The 18259-nt window shown below is 43.5% G+C and overlaps 1 protein-coding gene across 2 annotated transcripts in view; it reads right to left on the bottom strand.

The window, feature by feature from the left end:
* Positions 1–7934: 7934 nt before the first annotated feature.
* Positions 7935–18259, bottom strand: part of C7PH21orf91 (chromosome 7p C21orf91 homolog) — a 194770-nt gene continuing 184445 nt past the window's right edge. For both annotated transcript variants that reach the window (XM_069636402.1, XM_069636403.1), the window contains exon 5: positions 7935–14674. In XM_069636402.1, coding sequence (XP_069492503.1) covers positions 14508–14674 — 167 coding nt within the window. In that variant the 3' untranslated portion in view covers positions 7935–14507. The remainder of the gene's footprint in view (positions 14675–18259) is intronic.

Raw genomic sequence — 18259 nt, 5'->3', positions numbered from 1 at the left:
GACTTAGCTGTAGTGTTGAATTGAATCCTCTTACAGTAGGTCGAGGTGCCTAGAACAGAGGTGCTAGGCTGTGGCTCAAGACAAGGTTTTTGGCAGGGGCCTGGTGTGTTGAGGCTCCGGGCTGTGAGGCATCTCTAAGGGATGTTAGTTGATCTGGATGCCTGTCCACGAAACTTGACATCCTCTTTAAAATCTTATTAAACTGTTCAGGAGTATAATCATATGAAGGTGGGTGGCATGGGAGGGAGTCTGGTTTTTATGGTGCATAGCCCCGAGAGTCTATAGGAAGTGTGGTCGGGGGCGGGGGGGAATTTACAGCCTGTTCCTTTTGAAGACAAAGCCGTCGAAATGTGTGACTTTTTGGTGACCTTGCTTTAAGCAGGGTAGCACTGACCTGTTTCTCGATTAACTCCTGCATTTTTGGCGTTTGCTTGGGGGATGCTGAAACACCTTTCGCAGCCTGTTTTTCGCTGCTCGAAAAGGAGGGCTTTTTTGTGTGCGGTGTCCGAGCAGACCATGGGGTCCGGTTTCAGAAGCCTGTCATGAGGCCAAAGCATACTTGATGGCCCAGAGGACAGGGAAGAGCCTGAGGTTGTTTCTGTGGACACTGCATGGCCCTCGACGCTAGACTGTACTGTCAAAAGTCAACCATGCGGTATGAGTTTAGTGGTCTTGGGCTTATGTGTGCTCCGGCCGCTTGGTGTCTTCATCACAGAGCCGCCCAGCCTGCTTATTGGAGTCGGGGGCCCGCACATGGGGTTCAACGAACCCCACTCCCCTTTATCGTCACTCAGGGCCTCTGATACTGCCCTTGATGGAGTCTACCGTCACGTCTATGGAGGCATTGGCCGGCACTGTGTGAGCAACCCAAGCGTTTGGTACGCCCATACATCAGAGTTTTAGGTCGAAAAAGTTAGCAAGATTTGCAAACTTTTCCGGGGTGATCCCTCGGGAGACAGTAATTGCACAATCGGTGCGTATCCTTCCACAGTAATTTTCAGTGGCAGGTAGGGCAACATTTAAAGGGAGTTTTATCCATTATGTATTACAAGGGCAGATCGGCGAGAAAAAGGCAAAGGGGGTGGCAGAATATGCATTCTCTAAAGAGGTTGGTATGAAGCACCACCCACCGCTCTCCCAGCTGTAAGAGCCGAAGCCCGAAGAGGCCCGTGTAGGCCACGTCTGGTTGATCAGTCAAGTAGTTGAGGATGAGGTCGTTCATCGAAATCCGTCAAGCAGTCTGTTGGCAGTGTGGCAAAAGTGAACAATAAGGAAAGAAAGAAGAGCATACTATTAAACGTTCAACTAATTAAAGGCATCAGCCTTGAAAAGAACTGTTTCTTTACGCCATCGTAGTGGGTCGCAAGTTGCAATCTGAGGGACCTCGATAACTGAAGGACCATGGGGTACAGTACACGTCACACTAGGAAAGTATTACTAAGATGCCCTGTCGACATCCGTTTGAGTTTCAAGAACAAATCTTGTAATACTCTGACTACCACTAGATGTCAGACTATGCAGAGCAAGTGATCTAAGCAGATCCACAAGCTCCAGAAATTATATAGAGGGAGAGGGAAAATACACACATGGAATAGACTGAAAACATGGGTGACTAGATGGATACATGAAAATAAATGTATTGACAGAATATATTGTAGAAAGTGTAAGGATGGAATAGAAGAATCAATAGGCAGCAAGGCTAGGAGAGTAGGATTAATAGAGATATATGAAACCCTTATAATTCTTCATTTCACTTCTATAGTGCTCTCCTTGGACTTTTTATTTATTTCAAACTGCCTTTCTTCCTGTCATCTTATCCCTTTCTTCATTGTCCTCTAGTCTTATCTACTTCCTCACTCAGCTTTCTTTTCTTACCCATGCTGATTACTTCCTTTCCCTCAACACTGTCCTTTACATCCTCTTCTCTAACCATGTCCAATTCCTTCATCATTCCTCTCATTGGATTCATTATTTTCTTTCTGTCCATCTTCTCTAGCAGAGCTTGCTGTACCCTGACAGAAACGTAAATGATGAACCCAACAGTCAAGTGAAATGTCTTGGCTTTTTTTTTTTTTAATGTTTAAATAACGAATGACTTGTTTAATCATTGGAGCTTTCAATCTACTTGCACCCATTTTTGTTTAAGCTATAAAAAACTAAAAAACACTTTGCGCTTAATTTAGGTGCATTTTAACCCATTTTAGTGGTGAACTGGTGCAACCTGAAAAGGACTAGGACACTGCTTGCCCAATGGGCAATTACAGAAAAAACACAATTAGACCATGGGATAGGGTTTATTTTCACTACCCAGAACTGCCGTTTGTGACGTGCTTTGGGCAGAAACTCTGTTGCACTAGTGCATTATACCAACTTGGCCTGTTCGCTCACATCCAGAGGCAGTGCATGGAGAGAGAGAGCATCTATAAAATAAAATAAAAAATAAAAATCGGACACAAATTACAGAATATTTTTGGATGGCTAACCCTTGTTCTTGGTCCGCACACTTTGTTTCTAGTGCATCTATGGCCACACCATATGGAGAAAGTGGCAGAATGAAGAAGAACAAGTTACTTTCTTTACCTGGTAACGTTCTTTCAATGGGATGTTCCTCCAACGTATTCCACATCTTTGACAGCAATTACTACAGCTGTGCTGCTTCGGAAAACGTTTTCGGCGTAGACGTCCTGCTTCAGTAGCCTCCCTCGAGGACCTCCTTTGATGGTCGACGTCACCGGATGTTATATCTAGGACACCCGTAGCCCCAGTTGTAGTTTCTTCCCCAGAACGTGTGGCACCAATCTCCTGCCAGTATGACTACAGTAAGCCTTGCGGAAACGTAAGCTGCAATCGCATAATAAATTCTGTGGAGGGGCAGGTAGTGAGAGTACGATGTGGAATACGTTGGAGGAACATCCCATCGAAAGAACGTTACCAGGTAAGAAAGTAACTTACCCTTTCTTCGAAAAGAACGTTACCAGGTAAGAATGTAACTTGTCCTTCGAGGGGATTGTGTCCTCCGAAGTATTCCACATCTTTGACAGACTCCCAAAGCAGTACCAATGTACGGAAGTGGAAAAAGAATTTAGAATTTTAGAATGCCCAATCAAATTGCAGAATAGAGGACTGTCTTACCAAAGGCCAAATCCTGCCCATGGAGTCCAAGGAATAATGTTTCACAAAAGTATGGACAGAGGCCCATGTGGCTGCTTCGCAAATATTGTGAATCGGAACACCCCTCAGTAGGGCAGTGGAGGCAGCCATACCCCTAGTAGAAGGAGCCTGTAAGACTACTGGAGAGTCCTTTCCCGCCAAACGATAACACTCAGATCGTCAGAATGATCCATCTAGGTAAGGTCTGATTGGAAACAGCCTGACCTAAACACCTTCCAGCGTAACCAATAAAGAGTTGATCGTCCACTCTGATTCGGGACATTCCTTACCAGGATGTGGAGGAGGATAGAACGCCGAAGAGTTACCTTCTGGCTCAGATGGAATTCCGACACAACCTTCAGAAGAAAGGAAGCCCGCACCCTAAGGACAACCCTGTCCTTATGGAACACAATAAAGGGTGGTTTGGCGGAAAGTGCCTGCAACTCACTCACTCTGCGTGCGGAAGTAACCGCAACTAAAAATACAGTTTTAAAGGACAATAGTCGCAATGGACAAGAATGTAAGGGCTCAAATGATGCTCCCATTAGGAACTTTAAAACCAAATTCACATCCCATCCCGGCACCTGGAAACGTGACAGTGGAAACACATTAGCTCTTTTAGAAACTGTGAAATCAAAGGGATCTTAAAATAAGAACATTCCTCAGACGAGCGCTTAAATATGGACAGCGCCGCCAGGTAACCCTTAATGGTACCCACATGCAGGCCCTTGTGGGCTAAAGAAAGCAAAAAAAGACAAAACCAAAGGAATGGAACATTGGAAAGGATCCACATTCTGTACCCTGCACCAGTCATAGAACTTCCTCCAACGGCAATGGTACAGGGATTTCGTTGCGGGCCTTCTGGCCGAAAGCAACACCTCCATCACGTCTTCGGGAAGGTCCCAATCCTTATATCTCAGCCTTTCAGATACCAAGCATGAAGACAGAGACTTGAGCTCTGGATGGAGAACTCAACCCCCCCCCCTCCCGTGAGAGCAGTCTCGGTAGGGAAGACGACGGAGGGCAGATGGACAGGTCTAGAGGGTTTGGGTACCACTCTCTCCTGGCCCATGCCGGAGCAATGATGATCATCCGGGAACCGAACCTCCGCAACACCTGTGGAATGACGGGGACTGGAGGGAACTCGTACAGCAGTGGGACGGACCACTCCACTACGAACGGGTCCCCCAAGGTTCCGCTTGGAGGAAATTCCCACGAGCAGAATCTCTCGCACTTCTGGTTGACAGTGATGGTGAAGAGATCCACTTGTGGGGTTCCCCAAAGGGCGAAGATCTCCAAAAGAACTTCCTGAGCCAGCTCCCACTCGTGAGAGACCGTGCTCTGCCTGCCTGCTCAGAGAGTCCGCCTCCGTGTTTGCTTCGCCAGCCAGATGAACTGCTAAGATCGAAATTTCCTGCTGGATGTCCCAGAACCAGAGCTGCATCGCCTCCCTGCACAGTGGGAGTGACCCTGACCCCCCCCACTCCCTTTTTGTTGAGGTAGTGCATGGCCACTGTATTGTCTGTCATAATCAGGACATTCTTCCCCCGCACAGACGGCAGAAAAGCCTTCAGGGCTAGCCTGACAGCCGCAGCTCTAACAGATTGATGTGGAGTCTGGATTCCAGTGGAGACCAACACGGCTGGCTGTCAGCTCGTTGGCATGAGCGCCCCAACCCGTGAGGAATGCGTCTGTCACGATCGTCACCTCCAGCCACAGTTGCCAAAATGGAGCCCATTTCAACAGATTTCCTTAGATGGCCCACCACAGAAGCTCCTGGGCGACCAAGGGCGGAATCTGAACGGGATCCGACATCCTGCCGGAGAACTGTGACCACTGCATCTTGAGCGCCCACTGCAGAGATATCATCCGCAGCCTGGCCTCCGGCACCAGTAAAATGCAGGATGCCATGAGGCCGAGCAACCTCAAGAACTCAAATGCCGGGAGACTCTGGGCACGTTGAAACTTGTCCACCATCTGCAGAATGTGATGAGCCCTCACCTGGGGAGGTGAACACTGCCCCAGGGATGTGTCGAGCACTGCTCCGATGTACTGGAGCCACTGGGTAGGTGTCACATGAGACTTCTTTAAGTTGAGGGAGAAGCCCAGCTTGTGAAGGGAGTGGCAGGTGACGTACAGATGATCCAGGACTTGCGCGCCCTGATCAACCAATCGTCCGGGTAGATGTGAATCCCCCCCTTTCCTTAGATGCGCTCCCCCTTTCCCGAGATGGGCTGCCACCACCACCATCAGCTTGGTGAAGACCCTCGGGCGGAGGTCAATCCGAACGGCAGGACCGGAAACTGAAAATGCGAGTCGCCAACCGCGAACCTCAGGTACTTCCTGTGCTTGGGATGAATCGGCACATGAAAGTAAGCATCCTTCTCATCCCTTTGATGGTATCCATATTTTTCGCAGCAAGGCTGACAAGAGCCTTAAGAGGTTGCAGACCTCAAAAGCTGCCCCGAAGTCCTTGAGCGCTGCAGTACATCAACTTACTCCTTTTCGTTCTAGGGGACAGCAATGGAGGGGAGGTTTCTTTCGATACTACTCTTCCTTTGGTAGATCGAGGGGAGCAAACCCTGACTTTCGGAATATGCTCAGCCCCCCAAGATACACAATTCCACAGAGTGTGAGTGAATCTTGCCAAGGCACAAACTGAGTTGTCTGCCTTTAAAGCCATACCCCTTCGCCCAACCATCAAAGCGCTTGTTGTCCCTATCAGGAGGGATGGTAGGGTACACAGCCTGCTTCGCTGGGGCCGTAGCCGCCTGCACCACCAAACTCTCAGGAGTGGGGTGCGTAGACAAGTAGCAGGGTTCACCACAGGCTGGGCGGTATTTTTTTTAAGCGACTTATTCACAGCCGGGAGACTCTCCGGAGCAGTGCAAGCCGCCGCCACCCTTCTTTGTAAGGCCATATGACATGGCAACACTGGGTCAAGTTGGTGGACCTTGATCCAATATATATGTCTGGTCATCCTGCAGAAAATCCACAGGTGGCACACACCACCCCAAGTACTCAGTCACACTCGGCATGAGACGACCGTACAAGGACTCGGCATGTGTACCAGGCTCAGGCCTGCCAAACAACCTCCAGAGAGGCATCAAGAACACTGGTGTCATGTAAAGATTGACAAAGGTCTTCCAGTTGGCTATGACCAGACAACAGGTCATCAGGAACCTCAGGAGGCACAACCCCCCCTCCTCATCAGACCCTTCCTCCACCTCTGAAATGTAAGGGTTGGAACAATTCCACCCTGTGAGGAGGAACAGAGTATGGGTCAAACATAGGCCTCACAGACTTGCTGAGAGCCTTTCTTGGAGCTTCCCCAGCTCTCCGGGGCACCTCTGGTAAATTCTCCACAAAAGGCGTTGAGGGCGCGGTGTCCAGTCATTTGGTCGACTGAAAACTGGTCGAATGACATTTGGTCGACGCAATTTGGTCGAAAACCAAATGGTCGATTTTTTTTTTATTTATATATTTATTTTTCGGGTTTTCGTTTTTTAAAAAAAGGGGTTTTTAGAGAAAAAAAGGGGGTTGGGGGGACCCCCCCAAAAAAATAAAAAAAAGGGGTGAAAATAAAAAAAAAAAACAAATTCGACCATTTGGTTTTCGACCAAATTGGTTCGACCATTTGTCTGGTCGACCAATTTTTTTCGACCAAATGTCTGGTAACCGAGGGCGCCTATGGAAGAGGCGTTGACCGAGGTGCCGACGACTACAACTTCGAGGCCGGAGTCCCGAGCGTGTCTTTCGGCGGCCTCGGCGCCAATGGCATTGACGACTTCCTCGGAGTCGGAGCCTCAAGAGAGTCCCTCGACGGACATGGTGCCGAAGGCCTCACAGGCTCCAACGGTCTCAAGGGCGTCGAGGACCGGGACCTGGACTGGGCACGGTGGCGATCATCCTTGCCGTACCTACTGACAACTTCTTCCGCAAGGCCTTCGAAGTTAGGGACTGGCATTCATCGGTTGCGTGGCTTTCACCAAGGCACCACAGACAAGCGTCGTGCGGGTCCTTAATGGACATTTTGGAACCGCAGTCCCGACACTTTTTGAAGCCCGACTTCGGGGTAGAAGACGACAGACATTTTCTCAACTTTAGCAAATGAAGTACAAGAACCGAGGTGCGCCGGGATTCCGAAGCGAGCCACGTATGCGGAAAAAACAGAACTGAGGCTACGGGCGTTGTGCGTCCTAGATATAACAATAACATCCGGTGACGTAGACGGTCGAAGGAGGTCCTCGAGGGAGCGTATCGACGTCATTGACACAGGACGCCTACGCCGAAAAAGTTTTCCGAAGCAGCACAGCTGTGGTAATTACTGTCAAAAATGTGGAATACGTCAGAGGACACAATCCCCTCAAAATGCACTTACTTTTGAGGTGAACGCACAATGTGGAACAAAAGGGACAGGTATTGAAGACTGATTACCATCTAAAAGATGACAAACAGTAATGCAAATAAGATGGAAGCACGCATGGCATTCATTAGTGCATTATAAGAAAACCATGTGCAAACATTTCACAGCTATATTGGGATTAGAAATGACAAATTCAGTCATCCCTTTAACATTCAGGAATTCATATAGAGTAGTGAAATTTTATATGTCGATTAAGTGCTTACCCATAGTAGTATTTGTGCGTAGTTCCTGTTTAACAAAGCTTTCGGAACCGCTATATAAAAGGTTATGACTTTTCAAAACACATTTTATGGTATTATACTTGTTCCACTTGTAAATATGAGCATGGTTCATTTGAAACATTAGACAGAGACAAACATTAATAAAATATGTGCTTTATTGCAAAATGTAAAAAATGTAAAAAAGCATCATACACCGTCACGCAGCTCAGAAGCATACTGGAATAATACAAATTATTGCAACTTGTAAAGACCATGATCATTGTCGAACTTTCGAGAAAATACATTAGGTCGCTCTGTCATGGATAAAAATGTAACCATTTTGTTTTAATAAAACCATGATTTAAAAAACACAGAATTCACAAAAGGTAAATATTGAACATAGGAATATATAGTTTACAACCACCATTTCAATCTATACATCACTCAACTAAAATTCAAAACTTGAAAAAAAATAAGTTCAGGTTTGTCAAACATTGCTTAGTAGTCTTGCACATTATGGAAACAAGCTTGTAAATGACAGTATTTGCCCATTGATATAAACTAGAAGCGGACAGAGCAGCAAGAAATGCAGTGAAGAGCTGTTGGCCCATTTAAGAAATAAAAACAAAACCTCTTTCACTGCTGTAGGATTGTGAATTGAAAAGCTACACATTTAAAAGACAGGCATCAGAGCCCCTGCTTTCAACCCACTGTCTATAAGCAGGGCTGTACAGACCTACTCCAAGAATAAATGTGTCTATGTACTGTTCTTTTTTTTAATGCAGTTCGCAGGATTTCGCTGCATCAAAGCAGCTAAGGGATGGATTTCTTTACTCCTTGAGGAAACTTCGGAATTTAAACTGGCTGAAAGGTCTCTTGTAAGATGGTCAAAAGAAAGTGGATGACAGAAAATCAAAATGTTTAGTTATTCATTCCATGAAAGTCTAGCTCACTGGAAACAACGTGCTCTTTCAAATTGTACTAACCACATTTTTCAATTCATATTATGAAAATGATCTTTCCTAGTTGGACATATTCAACATTAAAATGGATAACATCCAATTAAGTATGTAATTATGCTGCCAAACTGTATGCAACTTTGAGGAATACATAGTAAACAAATGTAAATATAAGTTCAAAATTATACATGTATATACACATATAACAGAATGAAACCAGATAAGAACAATAGTCAGATAATTAGCAGGGAAATAAACATTATGCCCAACAACCACATACTTGAGGGGCAGGGAGAAAGAATAGTGTTTAAAGGGCATCAGCTTCCAACAATGTTTCCAACTACAGACATAAGGAAAGGTCTGAGGGCTTTCAGCTTACACTTGCAATTTAGGCAACATGTTACTATTTTCGTGTCATTAGTAAAACCTGCCCCACCATTGCCTTTGCAATGCTTGTTAGCATTCCTGTCTCGGTCTGGAATTCCCTGATAAGTGTACCAATAGTTTGTTTTTAAAACTCTTAGCATATTGTTTCAGTAACATATGCCATTCACCTGCATAAGAAATGTCAACCAAGTAGCAAGCAAGAACCTTTCTCAGCAAAGTAACCCCGAATGACCTGCATTACATGGCTACAAGTAAATTAGTTACAATTTAAGCTCCAAAAATGATTTCCTTTAAATGTATAACTCAATTCATATGCAACATCTCTCAAAAATGTTTACCAGATTAGCACAGAAAAAGACTTCAAGCAGCAAAAATAAAATGTTTACAAACAAAAAACGAAACGGTTCAGTGCATCTAACCACTGCAACAAGGCAGAAGGACTGCATGTATATAACATAAGCCAATAAGAAGTAGAATGTCCGTCAATGGACCCTTTGTCAATAACTCCAGAAACTTAGTCTTAATTGCGATGCACTCCAAAACATTTCCCTGCACAACTACAAGGGAACAGATACTCTGGTGAACAACAGAAGCCAGATGTTTTAGATGGTAGCCCAATCAGTGGTTGGTTTTATTGGCATGCCTTGAAAAGAATCACGTCACACAGTAACATCGGAAATGGGTATAGGAGTGGATTTGAGCAGAGGATTTTTTCAGGTTGTGTTTTTTAACCACCGAGTTCATTTCTGGTATCCAATACGAGAGGGCATAATTTTCATTTAAAAAGCTTAATAGTAACGTAAGTGGGGAAATGCCCTTTAACGAGTCTTCTTTTTTTATTATGTACTGCTGTGGGAGTCATAGCAAGAGTGTGGTTCTTTTAAAAACAGAAAGGGCCAATTTGCCCGGCAGTCAAACAAAAAAAACATATTCAATCCTAACCTGCTCAAATAGGACCTAATATTGTTACCCCAAAAAAGAATGAATTATGCACCTGCAATACATTGTTCTTATATTATTGGCCTATTAGTTTATCCCAATTTCTTGTATTTCTAGCAATATTACTCAGTGCAAGTAAGGATTGCCAATTAAAATTGATCCACACGAAGTTTGTCGAGCTTAATTGAAGTAACCTTTATGTCATTTGTAATTCCAAACTTCTATCGCTCTCTTCCTTCCATGCGTCCGTGATCAACTTGTCAATTTCACATCTCCCAACGTGAAACAAAGACCTGTTTTGTAGCAATTTATTTCTTCTAAAGTATCCCATACAGACCGAAACTTTTTTGGGCAATGTTTCATAAAACAAAACATATCTAACAACAACTTAAAAAAACGAATGCTCAATATGTACATTACATACGAAAAAAGAACCTCTGCTAAAACAAACGTCAATACATCAAGTTTTACTTCAACCAAGAAATGAAAAGGTTCATAATATAAATGCATTTAAAGCTTTGAAAAACAAATTGTTTCATTGCACTTTGTTTCCTGAAATGATGCACTCAACCTTTTGGTGCCAGCTGCTGTCGTTTCTTTAGAAAGCTAGTTTGACATGATAATGCCACTGCAATACGAGTCGCTGATTTTAGCTATGCCTTTTTAAATCTACTAGTTGTGAAATGCAATGTATGAACAACTTGCTGTAGCCATCATTTTTAGCTACATTTCAACATTGATTCAATTCCTGATACATCATACACCCACACCTGCAGTGGAGAGGACTTTTCTCTGGCCTTTGTTGCAAGCCTCCAGGATTTACATCCTCCTTCCCCAAAGGGCACAACTCCAGGACTTGCATTGCTGACACCCACAAAAGTAAACTAGTTAAGCAATAAACCCATGCTGGGCAGAGGCATTACCGGGTCAGGTAATGGCAAGAGGCCAGAGGTACAGGCCAGAGTGAAGCAAGGAACTTAATGTCAGCCCCAGAGCATTACCAGGCCTGGTAACTCCTTCACCCATCTGGGTTTATTGTGATTACATGTTTTTCTGGGATAATTTAATTTTTGGAAGTTGAGAAACAGCGTCTTGAGAAACAAGATGGCTGCCATGGACACGGGAGAAGGGAACTACATGTAGCAACAATCAAACAATAGAAGCAAGAACTCTTGATAGTCATGAAAGATTGAAGTCACTAGGGTAGAATGTCATTGATGGAAAGCAATTCGAGCAAGAGGGAATGCTACATAGTCTAGTTGTAGATGAGTCATTCAGGCTTGGAGGATGTAGGTATTTTAAATGAGAATATCTAAAGAAAACCTGGTGCATTGGCATAATATGAAGAAAAACATTTCATCTGCGACTGCAGAATCAACAAGCGGTTAACTTGAAAAGCAGACCAAAGACTACCAAAGATATAAAGCTGTTACACAGAACATGTACCATTGCAGCACTCCAGGCGAGGAGGTTGGTAAAATATGCTATATTGTTTGGAGTTCAACAAATGATTACTGTTCAGTACTTAATTTACATTCAGTATATAAAAGCATGCATTTTCAAAAACAAAAATGTTTGCTCTCAATTGCTGATGAATGCTTTTGTCACAAGGCTCATTGTCACAATTTTTTTTTAAAGTGTGATAGATGGGATTTGACATACCAAAAATCAGGCCTGAAATGGACACAAGAGGGGCCTCATCACGAGTTGGGCGGTAGCCTTAAATGCGGCGGTACCACTATTACAGCTGCATTTAAGGGCTGGCCCTATCATGGGTTGGGCAGTAAGTTGGAGTTTAACTAAAGAAAAAAAGATAGCAGTGAAACTGTCCACTCACTGCCCATTTTCGGCTGTTTTTGGTGCTATTACCCTGGAGCAATTACCACTGGCAGCAAAAGCACCCCCCACCCCCCCATGGGGAATGGGCAATAACTGCCCAACCGCTATTCGTGATCCGGCGCAAATAGCACCAGACAGAGTAGCGGTAATGCTATTTGCACTGGCGGTATCCCAGCGGCATTACTGCCGGGATACCGCCAGACTCGCGATGAGGCCCAATGTATTTTTTCTAGACCTTTTTTAAAGTGATTTATTTCACTCAAAGAAACAATGCACGGCAGAAAGTTTGAGCAAATTTGGCTCACACTTGATTGCGTTTATACCCTTGTGTTTAGACAAATGCAGGAATTCTGCTCTTCCTGCCTCACTGTCCCAGGGGTATAAAAAGATACTGTTGTGAATACTAGGCTACATTTGTGCCCATAATATTCCGTCCATACAACGAATAATCCCAGTGTTTGGATAGAACACCAGTGCTGATCAATTTAAATGTTTTAGCATCCTTTTCAGCAGGACGAAAAGCTTTCAGGATGATCAATGTTTACTGTTCTGCTATTTTAGCGGATCAGGTCTGCATAGATGTTGGGCCTGCAAGCGAATATTTGTTGGTATGTATTTTGCTAAAGGGCATGCAATTGTTATGCCTCTGCCGAGGGGTCACAATCCTCGTCCTTCTGGGTTGTGAACTACATGCTCCTATGTTTTGAGCATTGGCTGGAGAATTCTAGGCTTGGTATTAAGAAGCTGTTGGGAGAAGTTGATTATGTTGTAGTTTTTGCCATCTTGTATATAGTCTTGCATCTCACAGCTCAGGATATTTCACATATGCTGTAATGGGCTCGTTTTTTTTAATTACAAAAACGAATACTAGGTCAGTCTTGAAAATAAACAAATGATAAACTACATGGCTAAACATCATGTAAGACTTTGGAAGTTCGTAACACTGGTTATCACTCACAGAACAATGGTCTGTGACTGTTGTGGTGCAGCACGTACTGCAGGAGAAAACACTTTTTGCCGCCCCCTGAATTGCAAACTCCTCAGTAGTTCTATAATTCGGTGGTATTGGATACTTGCATCTTAAAATAGGCATATGTTATGTGCACAACAATATTTGGTTTAAATTTTCTGAGTCTCACATCTTAAATTGCATTCTTTAAACACCCATTTCATAAATAAACTTTGTTTAAGTCATCTCTTTTACATTACTAAACTGCAGAATTGTGTAATGTAAACGCGTCTAACAGGCCACATTTTGACAGATTGCGCTATTCACTCTTCCAAACAGAACGAAAACAATATTACAAACAGGTAATAAATAGGTTTCTGAACTCTTACTTAATGTATTCGACCCATTTTAGAAAAGAAAAAAACAGACCCCCTGGTGTCCATGTTGGAAAAGTTGAAAGATCTAACTGCTGTGCGTGTTTCTGTTAAATGACCTTTACTTGTGTCATAGTCCTGCGAAAACCAAAACATGGATTGAAACGCCGCAGCCACTGCTTTTCAACCAATGGGAATTCCTCATGGTTCCATTCCATCATTTTATGGTATCTTCGTGAAAGTTATCTTCTGAAGCTTTAAACCAGAACAGTCATTTTTCTCAAACCAGCAGTATTAATAAAAAGTCTATGAACATATGCTACAATTTACAAAACATTTTCAAGACAAGCCCAGCCAACGGACCCACCTGGCTGAGGCTGCCAATAGCACATCACTGCTCTCTTGCACTTTTCCAACTTATTCCCAATAACTCCCCCCTTCCCTTTTCAGAGCCACCAGAGCGCCAGGGGACCACTCTGGTGGGGATAGTGCGCGGAACAAATATTTTTTAACATTAACAATAGCGTACCTTGCCTTGAAGGAAACAAGATAAATCGTTCACAACCTCAAAGGCTTAAAAAAAATTAAACATGTTTCACAGACATTCACACACATTAGCTTTATGAGCAGTCCAAAAGTACTAAAATAGTCAGCATATTTTTCCCTCGACTATAAAAAAGATCCATAGAAAATATTGCTTTTAATAAATACGTTTTACGACTTTAAATACTGTTTTCTCTTTGTAAATGTTTCTCAGAATGATTTTCCAAGTTGAAGGATTGACGCCATTTTCTATGTAGCTAAACCAGGACTGAGGTTTATAGCTGCTTTCGTTTAACAGCAACAGCATTTTTCTCCCCAAACATGAATATAATGTACTCTACGCCGTTTTCAGGGGGTTAGGATGACATGACTGTCACAGGGAACATTCCATGTACAATATTTTGTAATTGGAATCCCACAAACATTTGTAGACTTGGAGTGAAGGAGGACAACCATTTGTAGAAGATAATCGTGCCAGGATCAAACGGATGTAAGCCAACCACTCTCCTAGGCTTTGACTGTCCAGTGAAACTGTTGCTTTTACATGTAGAAATGGGACTAGAGAGCCATTAGAGCTCAAGTTATCTAAACAGGACAATAAGGACCTAATTAACACTATCAGCAAAAGGCAAATTCCCGAAAGAATAAAACTCTTTAAAGAACACTGTCTCCATTTGCAGTATAAAAAGGGCACATTATTTTCTACAAAATATAAGGGCAGGTATGTAAAAAAAGGACTGTTCAGTTATTGAAAGGAGTGTTTGCTTTCATTCCAGCCCGTCCCATTTGTAGACATGGAAGCTTGGAACTGTTCTTCAATAGCTGCTCAATTGCAATGTGACGGACATGGAGCTCGGAGGTCAAAGAATCTTTTTCCTGGACTTCATGCGTAAGCTCCTCGAATACATCTAAAAGGTTGAAGAGACGGATACATTGTTCATTAGATCCAGGTTTATCTGTTTTCAAGAACATTTTTTTAATAAAACCATTCTTCATTAGACTGAAGAAAATATGTTTCAACGTTCTCCAACACACAGGTATATTTTGTAACATAAACCCATACAAGACTTTTTCAGATATTTAAAAAAACCTCCAGTTATTAAAATACAGGCATCATAATAAACAAAATACCAACATAAAAATGTCCGACTCCCAGACTAAAATATTTTTAAATTAAACATTTAGAATGTCAAAGGCAGAACAAGAAATTTACAAGAACACTAATCCCGGTTGTGTTCTGTGGCTGGAATAAGCATGTGTTCAGGAAGAGATGTAAGCAAGATTTCCTTCACGAACACCTCATTTTCTTTAACTGTGTACAAGTTACTCTACCTGTAATAGGTTTCCTACAGATAAAGATGGTAACGTTATTTTTGATCTCTAGAAGGGAAAGTCCCCGTGGAGAGGCAGACGCTAGATCAAACATACACACAATTTCCTTGGCTGATCTTGATTGGACAGGGATGCCCATCAAAAAGGCACTCTTGTCTGACAAAGCATTAAAAAGGTATGCAATTATTTCAAGCAATTGACAGGATTTTGTTTCTTAGGAACAAACGTTTCTGCCAATTCTTGCTTGCCAAATCCCTCATTAAATGCTCTTTACGGTAACACATTTTGAGCCTATGTCTATCACACATTTCTTTACTCGGTCTATTTAACAAGGACAGTAATTTGGTTGAGAAGCATGGGAAGAGAAAACACCAAGTCAGAGCTTCTCTGGCCAATGAAGGTGAAAAGAGGGTCCACACGGATTGGGGGGGCAGCTGTGATTTATTTCAACAATTTGTCATGGGAAGGGCATAGGTGGCTATGATTGCATAGAATTTATTTTTCCTCATTAGTGACTTACGGCCGCACTGTAGTCTGAACAACTACTAAACTGGCAGTGTTATCACAAATGCTTCGGTTTTATGCCACCTTGTGGGGATATCACGAAAGTAGCCTTGGACAAGGCATGGGCACATACATTGCTGCGTCAGGTTTGAAAGCTGTGCAGAGCCTGCACTACTAACAGTCTGAGGTCAGGAAGCTGAAGTCAGAGAGGACCCAGGTGTGTAGAGTGGCAGTAAGTCCATTTGCCTGATGATCTTGAGAGCGCTGATGTAAGAATGTTCCAAAGTCTTGCTGGAGACATTGACAGAATGTAGAGATCTAGGCGCACTGGAATTTAAATGCACCACAATGACAAGCATGGCACGATTTAAATACTCCCCTAAATACATTAAACCTGACAATATAACGCTTAACAAACCAAGCTGAAAGTATATTTACTTCATGAAATGTAATGTCCTATAAAGCCTTAGGTCCAGGTACTTCGGTTCACCTCAACATGCTTGAAAGGCCTAGCCTTCCCTCCACCTTTCTATCCGAGGGGGAATCTCGGGCTTCTGTGAGTTTGTTGTAATCAGAGACTGCTTTGTCTGGGACCAACAAAATATTTAGCAATCACCCCTCAAAAGGAATCCATGTTGGGTGGTTGCGAGGGCTGTTTCAGTGGTATTTGTTTATTGTAGCATTAAGTTGTGCTGTTTGCAAGATTTGTAGAGATCAAAACGCTAATAGTAGTAGGCTCTGCTAAACGATAAATAAGCATGCCTTCATCTTAGGAACTGAATATAGTACATACATGTTCACTGTAGAAAGAACACCCGTCAAATTCGACAACAATTGCTCTCTAGTTCTTCAGATTAAATCACTTTCCTCCTCTTGTCACTTATCTTTTTTTTCTCTGCCAAGTCTCCCTTCTTCCGATCATTTCTGCATGCACCTGGGCAACCTCTGACCTCCTACAATCAACATCAAACAGTGCCATTAATTATTTCTAGGACTTCCGGTCTACCTCAGTAAAAAAACTCAAGTTCTTCAAAATCTGGTTGCCCACCTAGTCTGTTCTCTGCTGGACCAGACTCTTTACTTGCCCAAACCTCTGTGGTTCCCTGTCAAACAAATAATTTAGTTTAAGGCTATGGATGGTTTACCTCCACCAACAAACCGAGTCGTCATCTCCAGTCTTCTTCCAGCTGTTCCAGCAGAGGCCTCCAGTCACCCAGCCCCCTTCAGTTATTACTGTCCATTACTTTCTCAAAACTTGTACTGGAGGCCAGTAACGTGCCTTTCACTCTAAAATGAACTAGTGCTCTCCATTTGACAAGCCACCTCCGACATTATCACTTCTCATCCGCTTTTGAGCACTGACCCTCACGTGTTTGCTACTCCGCAGTATGATCAACAGCTTTTTAAATACCAATAGAAACAGTATTTGGAGTGCCATTTTGTTAGGTATGATTTTCATAGCAATGATACATCTTCCTGACCTGTGTCAACCCCAGAACCTTTTGCTTTAACTGGTGGATTATTTTTCCTTATACCTCTCTGAGTGGGAACCCTTTTCCACACTAATTGTTTACGCCGTTTATGAGTGTCATTTTTAAGACGCTCCATAGTGTATTTTAAAAGATATACTCTTTGACAACTTTTTGGCAATAAGTACCTATTGTTGCTGGGTTGCCTTAGGGGCTCCCCTTTTAACTATCTGGCTAACCTTGTGGGAACTACAGTTCTGAAGAGTAGAAAGGATCTTTGGATCCCTTTTGCATTGTATTAGGAGAGACCAGCACCCCCCACCTTATGTGGAGTGCTGTGAAGATACTGCGGATCCCCCCCCTTCTCATTTTAAATGTAACATTTATGTTACAAGGGCAAACTTACCTTTAATGGCTGGTGGCAGTGAACCTTTTTATTAATTTGGTGCACCTTACCGCTTGCTGTTTGAACAGCCCCGCTAAAGACACCCATGGGGGGGCTCATTTTAACAAAATGGCCCCTGTCTTTTTTCACCATTTTAGTGTTCCTTATCCTTCCTTGTTCCTTCCCCTGCCCTCCAGTGGAGGAAATTCCTTGGTCTGATTTTTAACTTCAATGGGAGTCCTGTGGACTCCCCTCCCAGCCTCCAGAGTGTCTGTGAAGGAAGGAAGCAAGTGAGGAATCCAAATCTCTGCAGTCCTTTGGCTTCCAGCCCGAGTGTGGAAATCCATTTCAAACTGGGAGGCTGGCTGTTCTGAAAGGATTGCCAAACCCCCATGTTGAAGGTTGCAAGGCTGTTTAATTGGCTGGGTTAATGCATAAAAGCCAGATCATGGAAGCTGAAGAGGTAGTCGCCCACTGGAACAAAACCGGAAGAGGATGATGAAGGAAACGTGGCTGAGATGATTTCCAGTGACCGGAGAGCCCTTAATTCCAATCGACCTCAGGACTCCGGAAACAATGACCCGAACCTTAGCCCGATGAGTCCAACTAGGCTCATGAAGACCTGCATTTTGAGCCATCCCACGTCGTGCTGCGACCTTGCGGGGCTGCAATACCCTAGGACCACAAGCCATTGTGTGGTGCATGGTCTTCCGAATTCAAAATCTCGCTGAAACTTCGTCGGCATCCTACTGGATCTCCAGCGGCACGATTCCAGTCCGAAAAGTCCCCTCATTAGAGTGCTG

Source organism: Ambystoma mexicanum, chromosome 7p, assembly GCF_040938575.1.
Source record: "Ambystoma mexicanum isolate Mex_15411 chromosome 7p, UKY_AmexF1_1, whole genome shotgun sequence".
NCBI classification, from domain to species: domain Eukaryota; kingdom Metazoa; phylum Chordata; class Amphibia; order Caudata; family Ambystomatidae; genus Ambystoma; species Ambystoma mexicanum.
Note: the sequence above shows the minus strand (reverse complement) of the source record. Positions and strands in the feature narration are given on the sequence as shown.